This window comes from Lontra canadensis, unplaced genomic scaffold (assembly GCF_010015895.1).
Source record: "Lontra canadensis isolate GAN:19392208 unplaced genomic scaffold, GSC_riverotter_1.0 scaffold11, whole genome shotgun sequence".
NCBI lineage: Eukaryota > Metazoa > Chordata > Mammalia > Carnivora > Mustelidae > Lontra > Lontra canadensis.
The window spans coordinates 18,970,394-18,994,795 of record NW_022631005.1 but is presented as its reverse complement, the minus strand read 5'-3'; the positions used below and the strand labels follow the sequence as shown (position 1 = coordinate 18,994,795).

At 32.6% G+C, this 24,402-nt stretch overlaps 1 protein-coding gene across 1 annotated transcript in view; it reads right to left on the bottom strand.

Annotated features, from left to right (window-relative positions):
- LRP1B (LDL receptor related protein 1B) overlaps nucleotides 1-24,402 on the bottom strand; it is a 1,927,222-nt gene that overhangs the window by 758,447 nt on the left and 1,144,373 nt on the right. Inside the window, exons 13-15 of the mRNA XM_032856138.1 lie at nucleotides 19,613-19,832; nucleotides 17,472-17,703; nucleotides 7,542-7,664 (exon numbers count right to left, since the gene is read on the bottom strand). Of these exons, the coding sequence (XP_032712029.1) occupies nucleotides 7,542-7,664; nucleotides 17,472-17,703; nucleotides 19,613-19,832 (575 nt within the window). The remainder of the gene's footprint in view (nucleotides 1-7,541; nucleotides 7,665-17,471; nucleotides 17,704-19,612; nucleotides 19,833-24,402) is intronic.

Genomic DNA, 24,402 nt, shown 5'->3' with positions numbered 1-24,402 from the left:
TAATTTTATATTACAGATATATATTCTATATAATTATATATATGTATGTATATATATTACTATTTATTATAGTGAGAAATTCTATCTCTGGAAACTATATACATACTTCAGGAAAACAATATCACTTCAACTGGATCAAAAGCTAATAATCTTCTACTAGCATCCAAGATCACAGGAAAAATTAGTTTAATTGAAAGGAAAAAAATCCATGTGTAGATAAACAGAAAGAGTGATGAAGATCCCCCCCACGCCAAAAAAGTGGACATATAGGAAAAACTCCATGTATGGACTTTGTTCTGATGTTTAATGTGACTGAACCTATATAGCACTTGGGTGTTGGACGGACACATAGATTGCTTATAATATAGTACTAGAATTGCAAGTTTTGCTTCAGAGCTGTGATTTGCTCCATGAATTTGAAACGTGATGCAAAACCTGTAATTTTACCACCACGGTCACTTCTAGTAAAAATACTACAACATGATATCACAAGTAAGAAATCTGACAAAATAATAATAATCCTTTAATTTAACCAGGATCAAAATAAAATGACATGAATCATAACATTCCTGTCAAGAAACTGTCAGGTCTCAAACATCCTATGATACCTGCTGTTAGAATATTGAAATTCAGAAGGTCTCCGCATGACTTCTCCATGCACTGCAAAAGGAAATATGCATTCTAGAACTACTTCCCAGTAAAAACTGGAGATTACTGGAGTTGATGTCCAGATCATAAGGATATAAAGGGAGAAACCCTACTATTAAACTGATTTATTTTATTTTCTTCTGGAATCAGCTCAGATTTGGCTTTCAGCTCAGAAACTAAACTAAATACGTATGTTCCTCACCTTGTTTAATAAGCTGTGGGCCCACGAACAATTATCTATGTTTGTCACTTTGCTTTGCTTTTCAATCCCAGTGTGATTAATGTATCTAAAGTAATGATTGTCTCTTCTGTCAAGCGATGGTTTTGCTGTTGACCATATCAAAATTATGATAACTTAGTCATAAAACTATGAGTCCTAGAACAACAAATAAAATGAAGTTTTCCTATGATCCCTATACACTTCACATTAGGATATGTTTATTTAGCAGATTATTTTTGTATTTGGGGAGAATTTCTAACTATACCTTTATTTGAGCAGGGAGATAAAAGAACTAAAAGAAAACTTGAAATTGCAGTGTTTTTGATGCCTTTATATAAGCTTGCTTATATAGGAAGGCAGTGTGAAAAATGCTGCTATGGGTTTTGAATTTTCTCCCTTAGATCATAGCAGGATGACCTTTCATTAGATAGAGTGGTCTTCTGAGCAGCCAACCTAAGTGGTACATAATCTTCTGTGAGTACCTATGCACAGAAGGCCATAAATATTCATCTGGATGGGGCTTCTAAACTTTTTACTGCCTTAAACTTTTTACTACACATTAGATTGCATATATCCTAGAACATAAGGCTTGTCACAGCTGAACAGATAAATGGCTTAGCCATAGTGGAGCACTGTTTTTGACAGAGGAATATATCTGGTGTTCCAGAAGGTAAAAAAGGTCACAAAGTACCACTGACATATAATTGTGCAATGTTACCCTTGGATGATCAATATTTTTAAGTTGCTCTCTTAGGAGTAAGGCACATTAGAAAATTCTGTCTTTTGTTTCAGGCCACTAAAAAAGAATTTAAAGAATTACTGTCTTATTACTCTAGATAAAATTATCCTGCTATTAAAAAAAATAATGACTATCTTTTTTATTTATTTTGTTTATTTTATTTTTTTAGGAGCTTATTTCTTGGGATTTTCTATGTCTTCATTTATTAGTTTTGTATATTGTGTTTTTCCCCATAAAAGCATCAAAAAAAAAAAAAAAACCTCACTTGATAATTGATCAACTGGCTTTACATATGCTTCTCCAGGGCAGTCAGTTTCAAGTTACTATGCTACACTAGGTTTCATTTCTAATTGTGAGAGGATTTGCTCATGCCACACAAGATTCACAAGGACAAAGAGTCCAGCCTATTCTCATTCTTGATTCCTTCCAGGCATGGCATTAGAATTCATCCTTAATCAATCACGTAGCATGCCAATATTTTTCTGTTGGGTGAATGCCTCTTCTGCACAGCCTTATGCTGAACGTTCATTGAGACACAACCACTGGTGTTTACTTCTGGTCCGACCAACTGTCAATGGGTTTTTGTTTATTTGATGTCATTTCAACGAGGATGACTTGAACCGGGACAATCATATCTCAATGATTGCAATACGTATTTTTGTTTTGCGTGTTAACTCAGATTACAGAGTTAATCCAGTTGAAATCAGTTCACAAAATTGTAATATAGCCTAAACTAAATTACAAGCTGAGAGGAATCAGCATTAATGAGAAGTCAGTGACATACTCATATTTGTTTTATACCATACTCTGCAACCAGGAACTCTCTTTATAGTCCTTTTGCACTTGAATTTCCTCATCTGAAAACTAAGGCTAACATATCATTTTTAAAAAATTAAATTCAACTTAGTTAACATACAGTGTATTTTTAGTTTCAGGGGTAGTATTTAGTGATGCATCAGTTGCATATAACATCCCGTGCTCATCAAGTGCCCTCCTTAATGCCTATCATCCAACTACCCCAATCCCCACCCACCTTTCCTCCCCCAACCCTTAGTTTGTTTCCTATAGTTAAGAGTCTCTTAGGGTTTACCTCTGTCTCTGTTTTTATCTTATTTTATTTTTCTTTCCTTTCCTCATGTTAATCTGTTTCGTTTCTTAAATTCCACATATGAGTGAAATTATATAGTATTTGTCTATCTCTGATCTATTTTGGTCTATATAATGCTCTCTAGTTCCATCCACATCATTGTAAATGGCAAGTTTTCAGTCTCTTTGAAGGCTGAATTGTATTTCATTGTGTGCAATTGTGTATATGTATGTGTGTGTGTGTGTGTGTACATACCACATCTTCTTTATCCATTCATCTGTTGATGGACATCTGGGCTCTTTCTATATTTTGGTTTTTGTAGACACTACTACTATAAACATTGGGGAGCATGTGTTCCTTCGAATTGCTATTTTGGCATCCTTTGGATGAATGCCAAGAAATGCAATTGTTGGGTTGCAGGGTAATTTTATTTTTAACTTTTTTGAGGAATCTCCACACTGTTTTCCAGAGTGGCTGTACCAGCTTGCATTCTCACTAACAGTAAAAGAGTGTTTCCCTTTCTCCTCATCCTCACCAACATCTGTTGTTTCCTGAGTTGTTCATTTTAGTCATTCTGACTGGTATGAGGTGGTGTCTCATTGTGGTTTTGATTTATATTTCCCTGACTTTGGATGATGTTGAGCACTTTTTCATGTGTCTGAAGGATAACATCCTTGAAAAACTTTTGCCATTAAGGTAATATGAAATGAAATAATTTATATAAACATGCTATGAATTGTTTGTAAGAAATGAGTTATTATATGCTTATTTATGATTTTTCCCATTGCATTTGAAAGAAACGTGGGCAAGTTGCATGCCCTATTAAAGATATAGTAGAGTTTCAAACAGACAAATGCAACAATAAATTCCCAAATAAGAATGTAGATGGTTTTGTTGATTTAATATTTTTTAGTGTAACAAGAATAGATAAAATAATCTTCTTCCTTATCTCTTTTTACTGCAATTGGAGTTACATCAACAAGGGATTGTAGATATTAGAAAGATACCAGTAGTAACAGAAAAATTTCTCTTTTTATCACGTGATGTCATAACAAATTTCCTATCACAACTATATGTCATAACAAATTTCCTATCACAACTATATGACCAATACTGGTATACAGTATTTCCTTAAAAGCCAAAAGTCACCCAATTTTTATTTACATAGAGATATCCAGTGGTCAGTATCTTTTGTATATCAATATCGATATAGGTATATAGATATGCAAACTCATAAGGAATCCATAAATTTTTTAATGGGGCATAGAATGAAGGAAATAGAAAAGATTATTTGGATGCCAATGATCCAGATAATTATGATTCACACAATAAAAATTAAAGAACTAATTAGAACATTTCAAGCTTAAAAAAACATCTAGATATATCTGATGTATACATTCTCCTTCTAACTTCCCACTATGAAAACTAAGATGAAGGATAAAAATTCACAAGATCTTTGAAAACTCAGTCTCTTGATCATTTGTCTGACATTATCTTAAGGGAATTTTGACTATTGCAAGACCAATAGGACAAGATTTAAACATTCAGCCAGAAACTTCTCTAACTTATACCATTAAAAATTGAATAAGCCTATCTATCTTTAGGTAAAAAGAAAGACCCTTTGCTCCTGCAGCATCCACTGTAAGGGCTGCATCTATCAACAAAGGATATACTTGCACTGTTACCTTCCATCCTTGAGAGGAATTATGGAGGTAGAGCAAAGGCAGGCTGACACTTGGTGGAGGTCCATGAGGTTACTGTGTGTGTGTGTGTGTGTGTGTGTGCGTGTGTGTGCATGCACGCATGTACACACATATTTCACCTGTTCAAAGTGTCAAAATTATTTATCCGGAATAGCAAAAAATCTGACTTTATACTAGAAAAATAACTTCAGATGAATTTGTGGTAGATACTAAAAATTGAATTAAGAAATGTACTTTTCTCTCTCAATAACCAAGATAAGATTTAGCCTAGCAGACAACCAGAAAGAATTACATCGTTCAAAGTAATGCTTAATCCCTTCCTATTAACAAACTATAGGTTTTGATAGATATCTTCCCTAAACAACAAAATAGGAATTAAAAAATAATACTACAGAACAAAGAAAGGAAACCACCTTATGACTCAAAGAAAGTATACTTCACTTAATTACATTCTATAGGAATTGTCCTAATAGACAATATAAAATTGCTACCAACAATGAAAAAAGTTTGCCCAGAGAAGCAAAATTCGTATTTCTACTCTCAAGTATATTTTCCCAAAATAAATTAAATAGTATTTCCAGAATTTTGAAGAAAACTTAGCCAAGAACTAATATCCAGAATTGTCAATTACATATAAATGCAAAGGAGACCTATTTAGAAAACACAGGAACTCCACAGTATACAGTCTTTGTGTTCATCTTGGAGAAGCAACTTCAGGAAATACTTTATCTATCTTAAACATTGTGAAAATTAATAATTGAACAATGAGGAACTAAAGTTTGAATACTAAGCAATACAACCAGTGAAGCGCTGAGTCAGGTCTAAAAGAAAGTATAAAATTGATCATCAAACTAGCTATACATGTCAAAACATCTTATAAAAAGACTTACTGATGATGATTCGAAATACTATTCCCTGTCAGAAATCCTAAATTATAATAAGGAACGAAAATGAGGAAGATGAAGAGAATAGTATAAAGAAAACCAGTCTTCATCTCAAATAGTTAAAATTCAAAATAATAATAATAAAATTTAAAACTGGTGGTATTATTCTAAGTGCTTAAAAAAGAAAATGTAACAAACTGACTATGGAGTATATTGTAAAATACAGAAGGGATCATCAACAGTAAAGAAACACACAAATAGTCTATAACAATCCATCAGAAATAAAACCAAACATCAAGTAGAAAAATGAAGATAAATTATTTTAAAATCATGTTTAAAAAGAATATGAAGTCACATGATAAGATGCTTATGCTCCTATTAAGAAAAAATAAACCACTAAGTAAAGGATTACTGTTGTGTAATCCAGAATGTGTAAAACTGCAATATAACTAAGAATTCTGTCACCAAAATAAAATAATCTGGGGTCTAAATTCCAAATGTCCTACATGCCAATTATGTGAATTATGAAAAGTTATTAATCCTCAAGTCTACATTCTGAATATTAAAGTGAGGTAATAATAGTATCTCCCATATATGATTATTGTAAGAGCTAATGAGAACTATGAAAATTTATAGTAAAGTCCTATATAAGAATTCAATAAATTTTATCTATGATTAGTAGTACTAGTAGTAAAAAACAATAACTTCCAGGGATATATAATTATAAGGAACAACATGAAAATGTCTTAGTTGTTTCTTGCTGAATAGTGGCATTTGGGTGTATTTTTTCACTTAAATATTTTCTGTATATTTCTTAAATGTTACTGTGTATTAAATCATTTGTAAAAATCCCTTATTCACATTGTTCTTTCTTCAGAAGAAATAAAACATTTCAGATACGTTGAAATATTTATTATACTTAAAGACTCCTTCTGCGTCCCCCAAAACAATACTTATAATTGATGGAAAAATGCATTTATGTATTATTTATGTATTATTCAATAATAATGATGAAAAATGATGGTTAAGTTTACATGTCAGCTTGAATAGGTAGGTTTTAGAGTGCCCAGACGTTTGGTCAAATATCACTTTGGGTGTGTCTGTGAGAGTTAATTAGATGAGATTAACATTGGAATCTGTAGACTAAATTAAGCAGGTAAGTGGCCCTTACCCCAAAACAGTTTGAACTGAATGAAAAGGCCTATCTTCCTGCACATACAAGGAATTCTTGCTGCCTGACTGCCTTGAACTTGGACTTTTTTTTTTTTTCCTGCCTTCATACTCTAACTGAAAGGGGCTATTCTTGGGTCTTCAGTCTACCAGCATTCAGACCGGAGCTATACCATTGGTATTCCTCAGGTTCCAGCCTGCTGACTGCAGATTCTGGGAGTCGTCAGCTTCCGTAACTGCATGAGCCCATTCCTCATAACAAACCTCTTTCTCTATATTTACATCCTATTAGTTCTATTTCTCTGAAAAATCAAAATCAAATCATCCTAGAAACATTTCTCTATTACTTCATACTTTATACATACACAGCATTGCTCCTATCAGTATGGTTAAGGGACTTGTTATAGATAAAGAGAACAAATTTCAAAAGGGTCACATTGCAATGACAAGATGCAGCAAATTGAAAAAGGTCAGTAAAAGTTAATAAAGTGCCTTTAATCCAGGTCAGTCAATCCAATTAATTCAGTATTTTGATAAAGCTTAGAATTTCTCTAAGTCTCTTTTTTGCCTTTTTTTTTCTCTCCACCAATAAAAATAGAAGACCGAGCTTGTCCTAACGGTGAAGTTCCTTAACAATTTTATGAAATATTTTCTTCTGTGACATATTATACACACACACACACACATATATACACACACATATATATGATTAATAAACATTTCTCTATATATATTTTATAAATGTAAGATTATATGTATAAATATATAAATGATAGATATAAACTGTATATATCATATATAAATATATATAAATTATTTTCTATATGTATGTTTTATTACTAAACTATTTGATTTACATTTTATTATTAAACTATTATGCAGCAGTCACAAATGCTCTGGAAAATTTCACCATTATTCAACTGTTTTTCATAGAAGTCAATTCAGTTAATTATTTGTAATATAAAGTGAATTATACCCAAGTGATTACCTGCAATTCTCTTTCCAAGATTGATTTTAATTCTTTTGGTTTCATCTGCTTTTTTCTTCAAAAAGACATGTATAATCAATGAATGTGACAAACAAAACTTACATGTGCAAGTTGTCCCGTTTTCATCTAAAAGTTGATTATCAGCACAGGCACAGACTCGGCCTCCTGGAATAGCCAAGCACAGTGTACTACAGCCCCCATTATTTCCTCGGCACATATTGTCACCTGTAAGAGAAGGGAAGCCAGTATGTCAGAGAACTCTGATTCTATCCAAAGTTAGCCAGTTCAAGTTCACATTCTTTCTAGGAGACATATGTAGGCATAAAAATGTACACATATATATGCATACGTTTACTGCATATTCATTAATGTAGTCAGGATACCTACTGAACCCTAAAAAAATATCAGAAACATTTAAAATATACTATGCACTGGGAAATAAAAGGAATTTGCTTGTTGTTTAAAAGAGATAGATGTATGTGTGCAGATAAGCACCAGGAGAGAGGAAGGTTACAGGACATGATGATGTCTCTTCAGGATAGCAGATTATACCTAGTGTATTCAAATCTGATTCTTTTCTCAAGTAGATCACTAACATTTAGACTTTGGATACCAAGTGAACAGAAAACAAATGAGCACAAAGGGAAAGGGACAGAATATTCTTCCCTCTTGCACAAGGAATACATTAACATGTCAGTGCATTAATGATGCTAAGGAACACAAGCTTTCTGAAAAACCTTGAAAATGAACAGCCTTGCTAGTACCAGTAGAATGTACAATGCATTAGAGTAGCGATGTTGTCCCAGTGGACTATCCCAGTAGACTTAACCAGCAGAGTACGCAACAGACATCAATAAAGCAGGGTAGATTCACAAAGGTATTATCCATGAACATTTGTGAGACACCCTTGGAAACTAAGATAAAACAGACATAAAATTTTGAAAAGGTTGGAGATGTAGGTAATCACCAGGAAGAAAGTATATTTACTTAGATGTATACTTGCAGAATATTACAAAGAACTCTGTAACACTAGCAATCCCATTAGCAAAGTAAATGTCCAGACCATTTTACATTGTTGCATTTTTCAAGGTATCAACAAATAACATTTTGATTGTATCAGAAAGATCTGACTCAAACATTAAAAATAGTTTTTAATTACTTGGAGGCATCTAACAATATAATATAGTAATTCAAGTAGTATTGGCAGTTAAAGCACAAGTGTCAAAAATGTGACTAAAGTGCCAGATGAGGTTACTGTACTGTAGGCCTCAGGGGTTGAATGGGCTTTGTAGAGAGTATTAAGGAATGAGTTAAAAAACAAACAAAAACTATCAAAATGTTGTTACATGCAATAAATACTTAACTCATTCCCATTGATTATCTTGAGTGTCCACAGATCAGAAGAAACAACAGTCAAGCATATAATCATTTCCTTCTATTATTCTGAGAAGAAAATTAAATTTGCTGCATTTATGAGAAACAAAAATATACTTGAAAACTAAGGAAGCTAATAATTCAAGCTTTAGTATCAATTTCCAAACTCAAAGGATAATGAAGCCTCATTCAATTTTTTTCCAATAAGGAATGTAGAGAATTTTTTTAGGTAGTTTCCAGGAATAGCCATATTTATTCCATAACTATAGAATAAAAGTATCCTTCATAGGATAGGTAGGTGTTCTGAATATGCTACTCATATCGTGTATAGGATTAAATTGTATATTCATTATTTTAGTAACATTCAGATTCTTGAAAATTCAATTTAAACAAAGTATTTTGAGAATTATATGAAGAATTTAAAACAGTAAAAAATAAGGAAGTACTGAAAGCAATATATCACGGCACATTTTCATATTAAAAATATATGCTAAATATCATTCTTTTTTAATAGCATGAGTCATGCTTACCATTCTCATTGAATATGAAATTTAAGTATTTAGAAATAAATTACCATTACTCAAACTTTTAAATATATTCCCTTTCTGTGAATACTATAAATTTTAAAAAGAGGAATTGGTAATTATCCTGCCCTGATAGAAATCCAAAATCAAAATTAATGTGAATAATTCCATATCATTCATGGGAATTGCCTGGATCTTTATTTTTTAGCAGTATCTGAAAATATTTTTGAATTTATTACTCCAACATATTTTAGATACAGCTCATGTGGCAGTATTTATTGACTTTCTAGTAGGTTGTATTTAATGTAAAAATATTGTCTTGAAAATATGATTTAGTGACTACAAACAGCATTAAAAATTGTATACATAAATATCAATGAATAATCATCAATACCAGGGACACTTTATTATATATTTATTTATTTATTATACATATACACTTAAATTAATTCTATTTTTTTTTATAATAAACTTCTAAGGTAAGTTTAATCTCATTTGCAGATGGGATTACTAGTGAGATATGGTTTAAATGACTTTTCTAATGCCTAGAAATTAATAATCCTTATTAAAATAAAGATTTAGAATAAGGATTATTATGTATTATCCTCATTATTTATAAATAATTAGAAACATGGATTTTTTTCTCAACCTAAAATTCATGCTCTTACTCTTCTTTATATATGACAAAATAAAATTAAATCAATAAAGGACGGGAAAAAATAAAAGAGGAAACAACATAATGAAATCCTAGATTAAATTACTGTGGAAGCAAATAGTTTTAAAAGACTCAAATATGGGGCACCCAGGTGGCTCAATTGTTAAGCATCTGCCTTCAGCTCAGGTCATGATCCCAGAGTCCTCGGATCCAGCCCCACGTAAGGCTCCCTGCTCATCAGGAAGCCTCCTTCTCCCTCTCCCACTCCCCCTGCTTGTGTTCCCTCTCTCGATGTGTCTCTCTCTGTCAAATAAATAAAATCTTAAAAAAAAAAAAAGAATCAAATATTCAACGAAAACAAATGAGGAGTAGCTCACAAAATTAAGTTCAAAATAGTGGTCTGTCTGGGCAAAAATCTTTGTCTTTTTCCCCCTAGTAAGAGAAGTGGAATTATTCTACCCCTTATAGAATCCGGCACAGAAGGGTGTGATTGGTAAACATTAGTTGATGAATGAATGAATGAATTTTAATTAGCAATATGACAGAAACAATCACCTTGTGTAGATACAAGGTGCAAGTATATTGATACAGATAAGTCTGTTTTAAGAAGATAAAGGGGGTTTTTTCATTTACACATATTCTGTCTACATACTTTGCATTTCAAGATAGATTATTTAAAGGTGTATTATAATGGTCAAAGAACAGTAATAAAGACACAAATGATATATGAAAACATTTTATAAGCTTATATTAAAATATCAGTGCTTACTAACTCAAAAAGATAAATGCACCATATATTTATTACAGCATTTTTTACAATAGCCAATACGTGGAAGCAACCTAAGTGTCCATCAACAGACAAGTGGATAAGGAAAATGTGGTGTACACACACACACACATGAAGAAATATTATAATATTATACAACCATAAAAAAAGGGTGAAATCTTGTCTCTGGAGACAACATGAAAGGACTTAGAGGGTATTATGCTAAGTGAAATAAGTCAGACTGAGAAAGACAAATACAATATGATTCTACTCAAAAATGGAATCTTTTAAAAATAAATAAACAAAAAGCAGAATTAGAAATATAAATACAGAGATCTGATGGTTTCCAGAAGGAAGTGGGTGGGTGAATGGGCAAAATGGGTGAGGGGGGGAGGGAGATACAGGCCCCCAGTTATGGAATGAGTAGTCACAGGAATAAAAAGCAGGGCATAAGAAATACAGTCAATGATATTTTAATAGCAATGTAACAGGACAGATGGCAGCTATACTTGTGGTGAACATTAGTATAATGTTTAAATTTGTTAAATCACTAAGTCGTATGCCTGAAACTAAGGTAACGTTATGTGTCAACTATACTCAAATAAAATAATAAAGTAAAACATCAAATAAAATAATAAAGTAAAATATCACTGTTTATAGACCTTAGTAATTTAATTTTTGTTAATAAAGTATCTTTCATTTCTAGCAAATGACAGAATATGTAAATCACCACCACAAAGGAATCCCACTGTTTCATGTTATCTAAATCTTCTTTAGAATACTGAAAGGAATAAATCCCCTTTTCTACATGCTTTCTGGACTCTTCACTTCTCAGAGTTTTATCACGTGAAGTTAGAAGTCTCTGCACCTAATATGAAACAAATAAACCAATGGAGACTTTCTTTATCCTACTTGATGGAAAGACAGTTTGACTTATAGTTTAGAAGAGAAATTGGACTTTACATTCATTCTAAAAGTTGGATAAAACTAGTAGAATGGGATTTTGAGTCCAGATCCTGATTTTATCTAGAATAATTCAGAACATTAAAAAGATTATCCACCATGACCAAGTAGGATTTATCCCAGGGATGCAAGGGTGGGTCCACAACCACAAATCAATCAATGTGATAGAACAAATCAGTAAGAGAAGAGAGAAGAACCACATGGTCCTCTCAATTGATGCAGAAAAAGCATTTGACAAGATACAGCATCTGTTCCTGATTAAAACGACTCAAAGTATAGGGATAGAGGGAACATTCCTCAACTTCATAAAATCTGTCTATGAAAAAACCCACAGCGAATATCATTCTCAATGGGGAAAACCTGACAGCCTTCCCTTTGAGATCAGGAACATGACAAGAATGTCCACTCTCACCACTCTTGTTCAACATAGTACTAGAAGTCCTAACAACAGCAATCAGACAACAAAAAGAAATAAAATTTATTCAAATTGACAAAGAAGAAGTCAAATTCTCTCTCTTCCCAGATGACATGATACTTTATATGGAAAACCCAAAAGACTCCACCCCCAAACTACTGGAACTCATACAGCAATTCAGTAACGTGGCAGGATACAAAATCAATGTGCAGAAATCAGTTGCTTTCTTATACACTAACAATGAAAATACAGAAAAGGAAATTAGAGAATCAATTCCATTTACTATAGCACCAAGAGCCATAAGATACCTGGGAATAAACCTAACCAAAGAAGTAAAGGATCTGTACTCGAGGAACTACAGAATACTCATGAAAGAAATCAAAGACACAAAAAGATGGAAAAGCATTCCATGCTCAAGGACTGGAAAAATAAACATTGTTGAAATGTCTATACTGCCCAGAGCAATCTATACTTTCAATGTCATCCCAATCAAAATTCCACCAGCATTTTTCAAAGAGCTGAAACAAACAATCCTAAAATTTGTATGAAACCAAAAGAGACCTTAAATTGCTAAGAAAATGTTGAAAAAGAAAAACAAAACTGGGGGCATCATGTTGCCTGATTTCAAGCTTTACTACAAAGCTATGATCACCAAGACAGCATGGTACTGGCACAAAAACAGACACATAGACCAGTGGAACAGAGCAGAGAGTCCAGATATGGACCCACAACTCTATGGCCAACTAATCTTTGACAAAGCAGGAAAAAATATTCAGTGGAAAAAAAGTCTCTTCAATAAATGGTGCTGGGAAAATTGGACAGCTATATGTAGAAGAATGAAACTCGACCATTCTCTTACACCATACACAGAGATGAACTTGAAATGGATAGAATAATTTCAGAAGAATAAACTTTGAATGATGTCAATGAATCCAAGGAAATGATAAAATATGACTTTTCTCTCTTGGAGGATTATATACTCATTGAAAATTTTGTTTACATTTGCCTTGCTTTGAAGCTACTTTGTATGTGGGGGGGTGTGCCTCTGTGTGTCTCTGTGTGTGTGTTAGAACACGTTAATTCTATTAAGAGCCTAATTAGCCTTTTGGGTTATTTTTGATGGTGATTATTTCCAAAATGGAAAATTTGGAAAGAAAGACAAATTTTGTGATGGTGACCTTATCACTAAATGTAAATGTTAGTAGACCTACACAATAATGTGTTTAATAAACAAGTTATATATTAAATAAAAATTACTGTGTTTGTTATACCAGTGCTTTGTAATATAAGATCTCTGAATCCTGGCTTCTATAAGGTAGTCAAGAACTTTTTTAAAGAAGTTTTGAATAATAATTTATCAATGACAAAACTATAATGACTACAGAAAAGACATACTCTTTTCCTCCTATCTAAAAGTATCGTAGTTTTACATAATTTTCTTAAATTTGGCCACATAAATTGGTCACATAAAAACACTGTATTGTCAGACAAACCTGAACCTGAATCCCAGTTTATCCCTGACTCATTGTTTCCTGAGGTCAAATGGCTACATCTGCCTGATTCTTGGGTTTTTCAGATGTACAATAGAAATCAATAATATCTACCTTAAACATCTTTTATGAGATTCAAATAAGAATATTTAGCTCATTTCCTGCTGGTTAGAATTATAGTTAATTATTAGTTAATAAAATTCATATATTGGGCACCTGGGTGGCTCAGTGGGTAAGCCACTGCCTTCGGCTCAGGTCATGATCTCGGGGTCCTGGGATCGACCTGCGTCAGGCTCTCTGCTCAGCAGGGAGCCTGCTTCCCCCCCTCTCTCCCTGCATGCCTCTCTACCTACTTGTGAGCTCTCTCTGTCAAATAAATAAATAAAATCTTTAAAAAAAATAAAATAAAATAAAATTCCTATGTTTGGCATAGAAGCTAATCGATTATTTTTAATTCTGTATAGGAAACTATTCATTAACGCTTTTTAGATATTGCACTTAGTTTTGATAATTTCATTCTCTAGAACATTTAAGAAAAATAAAAGTGTGGTTTTGAACCTAGAGAATACACAGGTAAAAGTATGCTAATTTTATGCAATTGCTGTAATTTTTCTGAGAAATTTCAGGAGAGGATTTTAAGAATTCTTCTAGATATCTAATGTGAATGAAAAAGGAGAAAAGTTTATCAGTTAAATCAGAAGAAACAACAGTAGCATATGAGAAAAAATGTTTGGGTGTTACTTAGGAACTCATTCCTAAGGGCAGCTTTCTGTTTAGTATGGTTATATATCTACCTTCCTGAAACTGGCTGCTATATTAACAAATAATTTGATAAGAGCCTCTTCTGATCTGGAGAGGTCAAATTAGCTAATTTTCTGACAATAAGTCTAAAAGAGTTTAGATGTTACATTAATATGAATATTAGTGTTACATTAATAACCTTCCTGGATATTTTTCATGGTATTCCTATGGGGTGGGGCATGTGTGTATGCGTGTGTGATATTATCTAGCATCTACTACATACATGTGTGTATACACACACTATATGTATTTTTTTACAGACACATGTATAAATACTACATATAAGTTTATATAAGTTACATAATCATATACCATAGTCTCTCAGAGAGAGAAAATACAAGGCTATATAAGACTAGTTTATCCATTCCATGAAGAAATAATCATCTGTACCTATGTAGGAAGCTGGTTTTCTATTCAACTGCAACTATTTTATTCTTGGAAAAACAGTCTAAGAAGATGGTATGTAACCAAAGATTATCACAGATTATGTGTTTCTAAATATTTATTAGTATCTGATGTTCACAAGATGCAAAGAAAAATACCATTCTCTTTCTCATGAGAGAAATTTATAATATGGTAAAATACTACAAACTGCATTTGAACATTTGAATGCATTTTGCTTTATAACCTACCTATTCTGATTAATTTGGCAAAAAAATATTAAAAATTTAAATCCTAAGTAGGTTATCCAATCTCAATGTCTATTGACTCAATGAAAATTATGTTGGCCAGACAACCTTTCCATACTCTATTACTTTTTTATTCCTTAACTATAAGAAGACTGGGTAGAAAACTCAAACTAATTGATTATTTTAGCTAGGTCTATGAAAAATAATCAATCATTTTGCCCAAACACGTTCTTTCAGTAAGACAGAATATAATGGTTTCTATAATAACATTTGTACAAAGAGTTTAGTAATTATGATTAAGCATTGATTTTAATATCCCTTCAATTGAATTTTTTTTAAAAAGCACTTTAAAAAAGCATTGTCCATCCCAGAGATAGAATTGAACAATTATATGTCAATAGAGATGTCTAGAACACCAGGCATATTTTCTCATGAAATACAGGAGAACATTCCACATAGTCCTATCAGAGGCATGAGCCCCATTGTATAAGATTGTGATACACTGTTCCTTCGAATATTTATTTAACATTTTTATATGAAAGGAGACTTTAACAAAATGCCTCCTTATAGAGAAATGTTAAAGGAAAACTAATCTAAAATGTGTGATAGGTAACTGTGTGTCTCCCACACATTTTCTAAGTAATCATAATCAAATAGTGATTTAATCCTTATAGGAATTTTATGAAGAAAGCATTTATTATCTTTGTTAGATTTTTTATGATATGCCTACAGTTTCAGAAGAAAAAGTGCTGGAACCTGGATTTGAGCCCAAGAAATTTTTATAAGTCAGGTCTTTTTTATCTCATATGCTGCATTTAATTCATCAACCTTCTAAAGCAACTACAAGTTTGAAGAAATGAAGAATCTGAAAACATCATGGAATTTGGCTCAAAGGAGTTCAGCGATGACATTCAAGATTGACACCTTCTAGGGGCACCTGGGTGGCTCAGTGGGTTAAGGCCTCTTCCTTCAGCTCAGATCATAATCTCAGTGTCCTGGGATCGAGCCCTGCATCAGGGCTTACTCCTCTCTCTCTGCCTGCCTCTCTGCTTACTTGTGATCTGTCAAATAAATAAATAAAATCTTAAAAAAAAAAAAAAAGATTAACACCTTCTAAAGAGAATGGAAATAGAAAATGGGATTGTATACTGATTATTGTAATAAAATCCAGGAAACCAATGATTGTGAAATTAAAGGGAACAACAATGGGGAAATGAAGACCCTACAGGAAATGAGAAGAGCTGTTCCTTTTCAGGGTCTTGCCTCCAGTTCAGGGTAAACTCTCAGTAATGGTTGGGGATGGGAGGAGGTAAGGAGAAGGATGGATATGAATGTCATAGAAAACATTACCATATTATCTATCTAGACAATTGTCACGATCTTTCATTACTTGTCCAAAAATATAGCTTATACCACTTCAAATAATTTCACTTTTATTCTTTTTTGAAGATTTTATCTTTCATTATTTATTGAAATTTCTCACTTTATATACTTCCATTATTTTATAAAATTGTATTTGTATCCCAATGAGGCAATTTTAATACAGTAGGAAAAAAAAATACAAGCACTTCAATGAGAAAATTTGCTTTTAAAATCTCTGATTTAGCTGAAGTACCTTAAAAAAAGTCTTTTACTACTGGATAACTTTCTATTGACAATATATGCATTGAAAAACTCAGGATATTATTTTTTCAAACTAAATTTATTGAAATGTATGCTCATTAAATTTTCATAAGAATATCTCCATAAATAAAAGGAACTGTGACAATTTAGATTCATAACAAAAGTCTACCACATTATTTACTAAGCTGTTTCTATGTTTAATACCTAAATTTTGAGTCAAGCAATTTGTAGATGGTATAATAAATATTAATAACTCATGTAGGTAAAATATATGATAATATTATCTGATTTTAATAAGTCATGAATATCTTATGTAGATTATTTCCCTTTCATAATATCTAAAATATTTAAACGTTCCTTAAATGGACATGAAACTAATCAGATAAATATACTAATACACTTTTTACAATACTCTTCTCATAATATGACTTATTTCAAAATATTTTCACATAAAACTTCCTTCCCATGAAAAGTTTTTCCCACTGCTCACAATACTTAATCTTTAAAACATTAAATGGATTTTTTTTTATTTTTTACTTTAAATATTAGTCTTCTTCAGTCTTCCTTAGTCTAAGTTACATGAAGATGACATGAAAAAAGAGCAATCCTTGAATTTCACTCAGATAGAATTAACCAGTTACTCACTTAGGCTATTTTGAACAATAAATAATAAAAGGTTATGGTAACAAAGTCTAAGATTTGATTTACTTTGGAGTGACTGGACACCTTTTATCATAAAACTTCAGCAACACTGACAAAACCAAAGATTTTGCCAACACTGTGAAGTATTACCGTAGGTAGAAGTCAATAGAATTTTTATATGGTTTTTAATACCTTGTTGCTTTCGTGGATCATAAATCTGCAGCCCAAATAGGGGTGGTCTTTCATGCCTCAATAATGTCACCTCATTTGTTACCAAATCTAGCTGAAAAATGGAACCGTTCATATAATCAGTCCAGAACACATAATTCCCATGATGCGACAGTCCGAAAGGATGGTTCAACTCTTTCCCACTGTAAACAACCTGTAAAATATAAACACATTGTGAAAAATCAGAACTGACCTTTAAAAACGTAACTAAACTTTTAGAGCAAAGGATAGTCAAATAAGTATAACAGATAAGGATCTAACTAATAACTAAATCCATTTGAAAAATGCATTTCACAATGTGAGCTTATTTTCCTGTTTTTAGGACATGGTATTTGAAGAAGATCAGTTGTATTTCATCCATTTAATTCCTTTCATATATGACATTACTCATATGGTCAAGAAATGTAAACATTAAAATGACTTTGCTTTCCTGCTCTTTTCCTTATGATAGCCCAGTATCATAACCTGGAATGGAAACTGATCTGAGCAATTAGTGTATTGTGATATTGTGTATTGTGATATCACTTATCCAACAGCCAAGGAATAAAAAAAAACATTGTCTTACAACATTGGGAGTGAAAGGGATTCTCCTACTTAATTGCGCCAAAGCAAACTGAAGAAATCTAGGAAATGATTAGGAGGGAGGTTAAGTTGTTAATTTTGAACACAGAAACATTTATTAGTTGTAAGTAGATAAACAAGACTCACTGGCTCATTTCAGTTCTGGTTTTCTTAGTATATTCTTTACATTCTAGTTGTATTTTGTTTTTGTTTAACTAGAGCAATCATATGATAAGTGCTGTTTGACACAGAGACTTGTAGAAGAGGAATAAGGAATCACACCTCCAATAATACCTTTTCACTGTTCACCATTTATAAAATGATATTGTATACAACATGAAAAAGCATTTTGTACACACTCCACTTAATATTAAAGAATTGAAGAAGTTATCTAATGTGGGGTTAAAAATTCAATTTTTGCTATTATCTGAAATTTTTATACCACATATTCATATACTGAATAATTAAGTTTTTTTTACTTTATTTTCTCACCTCCATGAAGGTTAAAATATGCTAGCCATTACAATGCTGTCCATGTGGTGGACATATCAATATCTTTAGAGGAATCATACATATTTATCTGGCACCTATTAAGTATGTGACATTAGGTTAAATGCCAATCAATTTTACTATTTGGGGAAAAACACTAAAAGCAAGGTTAGAGTCAACCAATGACTAAAGCAGTCTTAATTGATTACTGTACTGTTTATCTCCCAAACAGAATTCATAATGAGTAGGCCTGGCCAACTGTGCAGTCTTTCTCTCCAAAAAGAGAGCATTTTGATCAATGGAAGCATTTTGAGTATTTTTAACATTTCATTTCCTATTATTTAACTAAAGAGTTAAAGTCAGTTCATTGTGTTATATGACTCAGGTTATTATAAAATAAGATAGAGATGTGTTGTTTTGTCAACATTGCCCTTTTTGGCACCCAGTCAACTCCATCCTCCAATTTACCCAAGAATTTCAAAATCATTTTGCAATGATCCTACCAAAAGAGGCAAGAAGAAGTTGATATTTATTCATAGCAATAGGCTTGAAGTCCAGTTCATTTTGTGTTTCAACTCCACTGCCATGAAGTTCTTTATTTAAATAAATGTACTATAATTACTTTTTCATAATATAGAGGTTAAATTTCACCTGCAAATATTAAAGATACTTGAATAGTGTTGGGTTGCTTGGTCATAGCAAACTCATAAATAATTGAGAAAAACTGCATTTTAAAACAGCTCTGATATTCTGAGAGCTTCTTTTTAAAATCCCACAAATCCTGGCATACCACAGTGAGCCAGTCCTGGTCTCCTGGAGGCAAGAGCCAGCTGCACTACTTAATGCTCAGCCTCCTTTAGCCACCCCACAGAGACTACTGGCAGCCACCTCAGAGGGGTAAAAATAAACTTGAAAGTATTTTTTTTTTACCACAACACAACAAGGCTCTGTGAAGAAGAAGGCTGTGAATTTTCTTTTTTTTTTTTTTTAAAAAGGCAGTATTTTTCTTTTACCTTCCTGTGAGTTCCATTCAAAAACACTTTTTCAATATGATCATAATAGGCGTCACACCAGTATAATGTGTTGGTGTGAAAGTCCAGAGTTAAACCGTTTGGCCACAGCATCTTTGAAGTCACAAAAATCTGCCGATTGAAGCCATCCATCCAGGCCTTCTCAATCCTTCCCACGCTGTCATCTATTTCATCTTCCTCCCAGTCTGTCCAATACATCCAACTAAGACGTTAAAAACAAGAGTGCACACATGTTATTGCAAACAGCCACCATACAGAGGGATGCTTCTCTAGATTGGGCACTGCCCTAAAATCGAATTACATTCTGATTTCTCCTCCTATCTAAATGCTCATCTGCCAAAACGAGGGGGCATCTGTGGAGTCCTCGTGGAAGTACCGATGTGTTTGTGAAGCCACATTCAGACGCATCACAGAAAACCCACTACCACACTCACTGGTCCCATTTGCTGTTTAGCCTAACACGAAGTGCCAAATACTGATTTTCTTTGGTGTTGATACCAAGCTTGGAAAATGATTTTCAAAGCATTCCTATTTTTAGATGTTGTCCACTTCAGAAAACATATAATCAATTATGTGCTTCTGAGAACACATGGTGCCGTTAACGATCTACTCCAGGCTTTATTTAATCTCAGTTGAATTATTATTTTGTAAGACAGGCAACTGGATTGTCTTTGTACTAAAGGGTATGGTCATACTGGGTTTATTTGGCCAAGTCTAATTTGTCTTCCTCATGCAAATTATCTCTGCTTTATTGCTGCTTATTATTACCTCAAAACCCGCAGAAGATGATTTAGCGGTGCGTAAGTTTAATAACATCGGGTTGACTGACCTTGAGTTTTGAGGTTTAATTTCTATCTCAAACAAAAGCTTCTGCCTTTAAAAACAAGTCTTTTGTGTAAGCTATAACAGTGGGAAAAGGGGCCTTGAGCTAATGTTCTAATTCCCTCATGAATAAGGTTAAAACCCTCCACAAGTGTTGCTCCAGGGTCATGTGAAAGTTCTGGAGTTATTAATTAAAGTGTAGGTTTTAATTCAGTCACCTCATCGACAACTTTATAAATAAAGCTCTAAAGCTTTTCTAAGCTGCTGACCCTAAAAGTGCCCTTAGTAGTTCCTCTGCCTCCCACATTTTGTGGACCCCAAAGAATTTCTGAGGTACTTTGGGAAAAATCGGTTTCCCTGACTAAAAAATCCTACTGTGATCTAAACAGAAAGATTTGGAACAACTAAGGATGTAACACACCATTCACTATTTAATACCAGTTAAGCTTTTTAAAAATTCCCTTAACAGTTTGAAATTATGTTGCTATGTCTTTTTAGACTTAAGGAAATATATTGAGATTGGTGAACTTTATTAAGTAAAAATACATTCTAATCCTAGAAATAAACATGAAAATATGTTTATCTTACATCCAGCATGTTCTTCAAGTGGTCTTATGATTGGAACAAATTGGGAGCAAACAGGACAGTCATTCCATTTGCTCTAGTCCTATGTTTGTTGGATATAACTAGTTGACTTCTACTGTATAAATCAACTACGTAAAAGAGAAATATACAACTTTTATCTTTATTAATACTGCATGAAATATTAAATATGGTTAATCAATGCAGTTTTATTGTTGTTGCTAATTTACAACTTGTTAAAATTGCAATTATCTTCCCCTGTAGGTTTTGTCTCTCTTTTTTTTTCCTTTGATTCTCCAACCCAAATTGCATATACACGCAGACACATACACGAGGGGTAATTCTGGTGAATCTAAGCATAATTTATATTGTTCTGGTATTTAGAAATCATTTATCTGATCCATTATCTAAGATTATTTTTATTCAAACAGAATATGAGAAAAAATTTAAACACGGGTGCTAATCTAACCAAGGCTAGGTATGTGATCATCATCTATCAACTTCATTATGTGATGAAAAGTTATATTGTGGAAGCCTTATAATCAGTATGAAATGTGGTGATTCCTAAACATAGAAAATAGGAAATATAACCTATAAAGTAAGCAGAAACTAATATAAATCTTTTTATATGTGGAACTCAGGTATTCATTAAATAAATATTAGGTTAAGTAAGCCTTCTGCTAATATGGAAAGAAAAACTGCACCTCTAATTTTCAAGTCCTGTTCAAATACAATTATTTGATGAAGTCTATTTCTACCCTTTCTGTGAAAATAAGGTCTTTCCTTTGTTTCTTAGTGACATTTCTTTTTAGTTTTTTAAATAATGTTTATTGCATTTATGCCTTATGTGATATTTAATGGTGTTACATGTCTGATTGTTTTGATTAAAAATTAAAATAATTAATGGCAGGAATTATTTCTTATTCGTATTTGTACCCTATAACACTAAGGTTGCATTTGTTAATATTGATCATATCCCCAATTAAATTATATTATATTATATTATGTGGTCACCTAGACATATTTAAATCATTAAGCACTTCTATGCCATGGAAAAAAACATAAACTTTACTGTTAAAAAAAACCCTCAGTTTAGTGCTACCATAATAGCTACTGCTAACTAGAGGGTATGGCACTATTAATTGAGATAGGGATACCAGAGATCATGTTTGAGGGGAAATATGCCCTTAGCTTTGGACGTACTTACTAAAGGTAATGTTTTGAGAAGTCAGAACTGGAGACGCAGGTTTCTAAGTTACTGATATAAATTGTGAAGTGTGAAATTACTGGAGAGGTGGGAATTCATCTGTAGCTCTCAGTTTGAGAAACAGTGCCATCATGACCAATTCTTCCTCCAGCTTTATCCCCATTTCTACAACTGTTGAGGCCTGAAAATTCCATTCTTTCAGTGTCTCTTTACCCAATCCCCACTTTGCTATTTCTATTACAAATGCTGTACTCTGTCTTTTATCCCGTTTCAAAGGGAACTTCTAACAGGTTGTTCCCATACAACCATCATATTTCTATTACTTGTCTTCCTAAATCATGAATTGAAAAATGTGACTTTTATTCTCAAAACCTTCCAATTACTCTGCTGTCAGAAGAAAAAAAAATTCCATCTTTTAACCCCAACATTGAAGATTTCTGCATATTTCTAGTTTTATCTCCTACTATGTTCCTTCACATGCCCTCTGCCCTAACCTTAGTGAACTCATCTCATCTCAAAACTGCCATTAACATTCCTGCCTCTAAACACATACTGAAAATGTCCTGTCAGAGTACAGTGACTAACCTTATGACTGTACATCCTAAGCCCCTAAGGCCAAATCTACTCATGAGAAATCCTATTCATTCTCTGAAGCTCAATTCTGAATTGAAAACCTCAATGATTTTTTGAAGAGCATTATTTCATTCTACTTTATTTAATATGTGATTTGTGTGTGCACATGTGTGTACACCAAGCACACCAGGTTATAAACTCCTTGAGGGCAATTACTGTCTTACTGATTTCTATTGCTCTATATGGTAGTTAATCAAGAATATATTTTAATGAAGAAGTAAATGAACAAATTCTTTACTGATTCTGTCATTGTTTATGAAACTTTGGAAAAAGCTTAGCTCTGAAATAAGTAATTTTTTTAAATTGGCTATTATAGTAGGAAAACCCTGTAATTCTTTCCTCTTGTGTAGAGTTACAAATAGGTATTATCATAGGAAAAAATGTAAATAAATCAAGTTTCTCATTTTTAATGTTCTGTGAAGTTATATTGTGCCTATTTTAAGTGGACTTTCCAAGGTAAAGTTTTGTCTTCTTTTTTAAAAATTATATTATGGTCAAACAATTATTTGGACAATTAAATTCACACAATTCTACTGTTATTTTCCAATCCATTCTCCATAGAACAGTCAGATTAGATTTTTTTAAATATATATTTAATTCTCACTTCCCTATTCCACACTTGCACTGAAGACAAAGCACAAAGCTCTCATTCAGGCAGACAAGATCCTGCTTTCTTTCCAAACACATCTTTATCACTTCTTCCCTTGCTATCAATAGTTCAGCTCCGCTGTCCTCATCTCAATTCCTCTGATAGTCAAGCTTTTACCCAACTTAAGATCTTCAAATGTACCATTTTCTGATCTGAAATACTCTTTTCCTCACTGTCCATTGATGATTCATTTCCTATAGATAGTGAAGTCTTGATTTAAAATATGCCTCCTTATAGAGTCCTTTCTGCAAACCTACTGAAATTGTTCTACCTGTTAGTCTCCATTATGTCATCCTGTTTGTTCTCTTCCTGCATTCTGGTTTGTAGAAATTACATTAGATGCTTGTTTGGTACTTATTTCTTGCTCTATTTGCCTATCCCCCACCTTGCAGATAGCAGAAGATGCTTCACAAGGTTTAATGCTATGCCTGTTTTGTTAACTATATACCTAGTGCAAAATTCTAGGAATAGTATATTGCTAGGGGGGAAAAATGTATGTATATGCAAATATATATGCATTATATACATACATACACACATATGTGTTTTTCAGGTTGGTGCACAATATAAAATAGAAGATGTCTAATGCAAAAGGTATAAAAGTCATTCTTTGTAACACCAGAGGCAAATATAGGGTCAGCTAGCAGATATTACAGAGATGCAGATATTCCCTTAATAAAAAGAAAAAAAAAAGTCAACTGGAATTGCCCCCAAATACTATAAACTATGTAGATGTTATAGGTTTTCAAATCCAAGTTGTATATCTGCCTATTAGGAAACTGTTGAAGGGGATTCTTGAATTTGAATAGAGAGATGGGACTAGTGGCCTCTAAATTCCTTTCTAAATCACATGATTCTATGACCTCCATATTTGCGTTA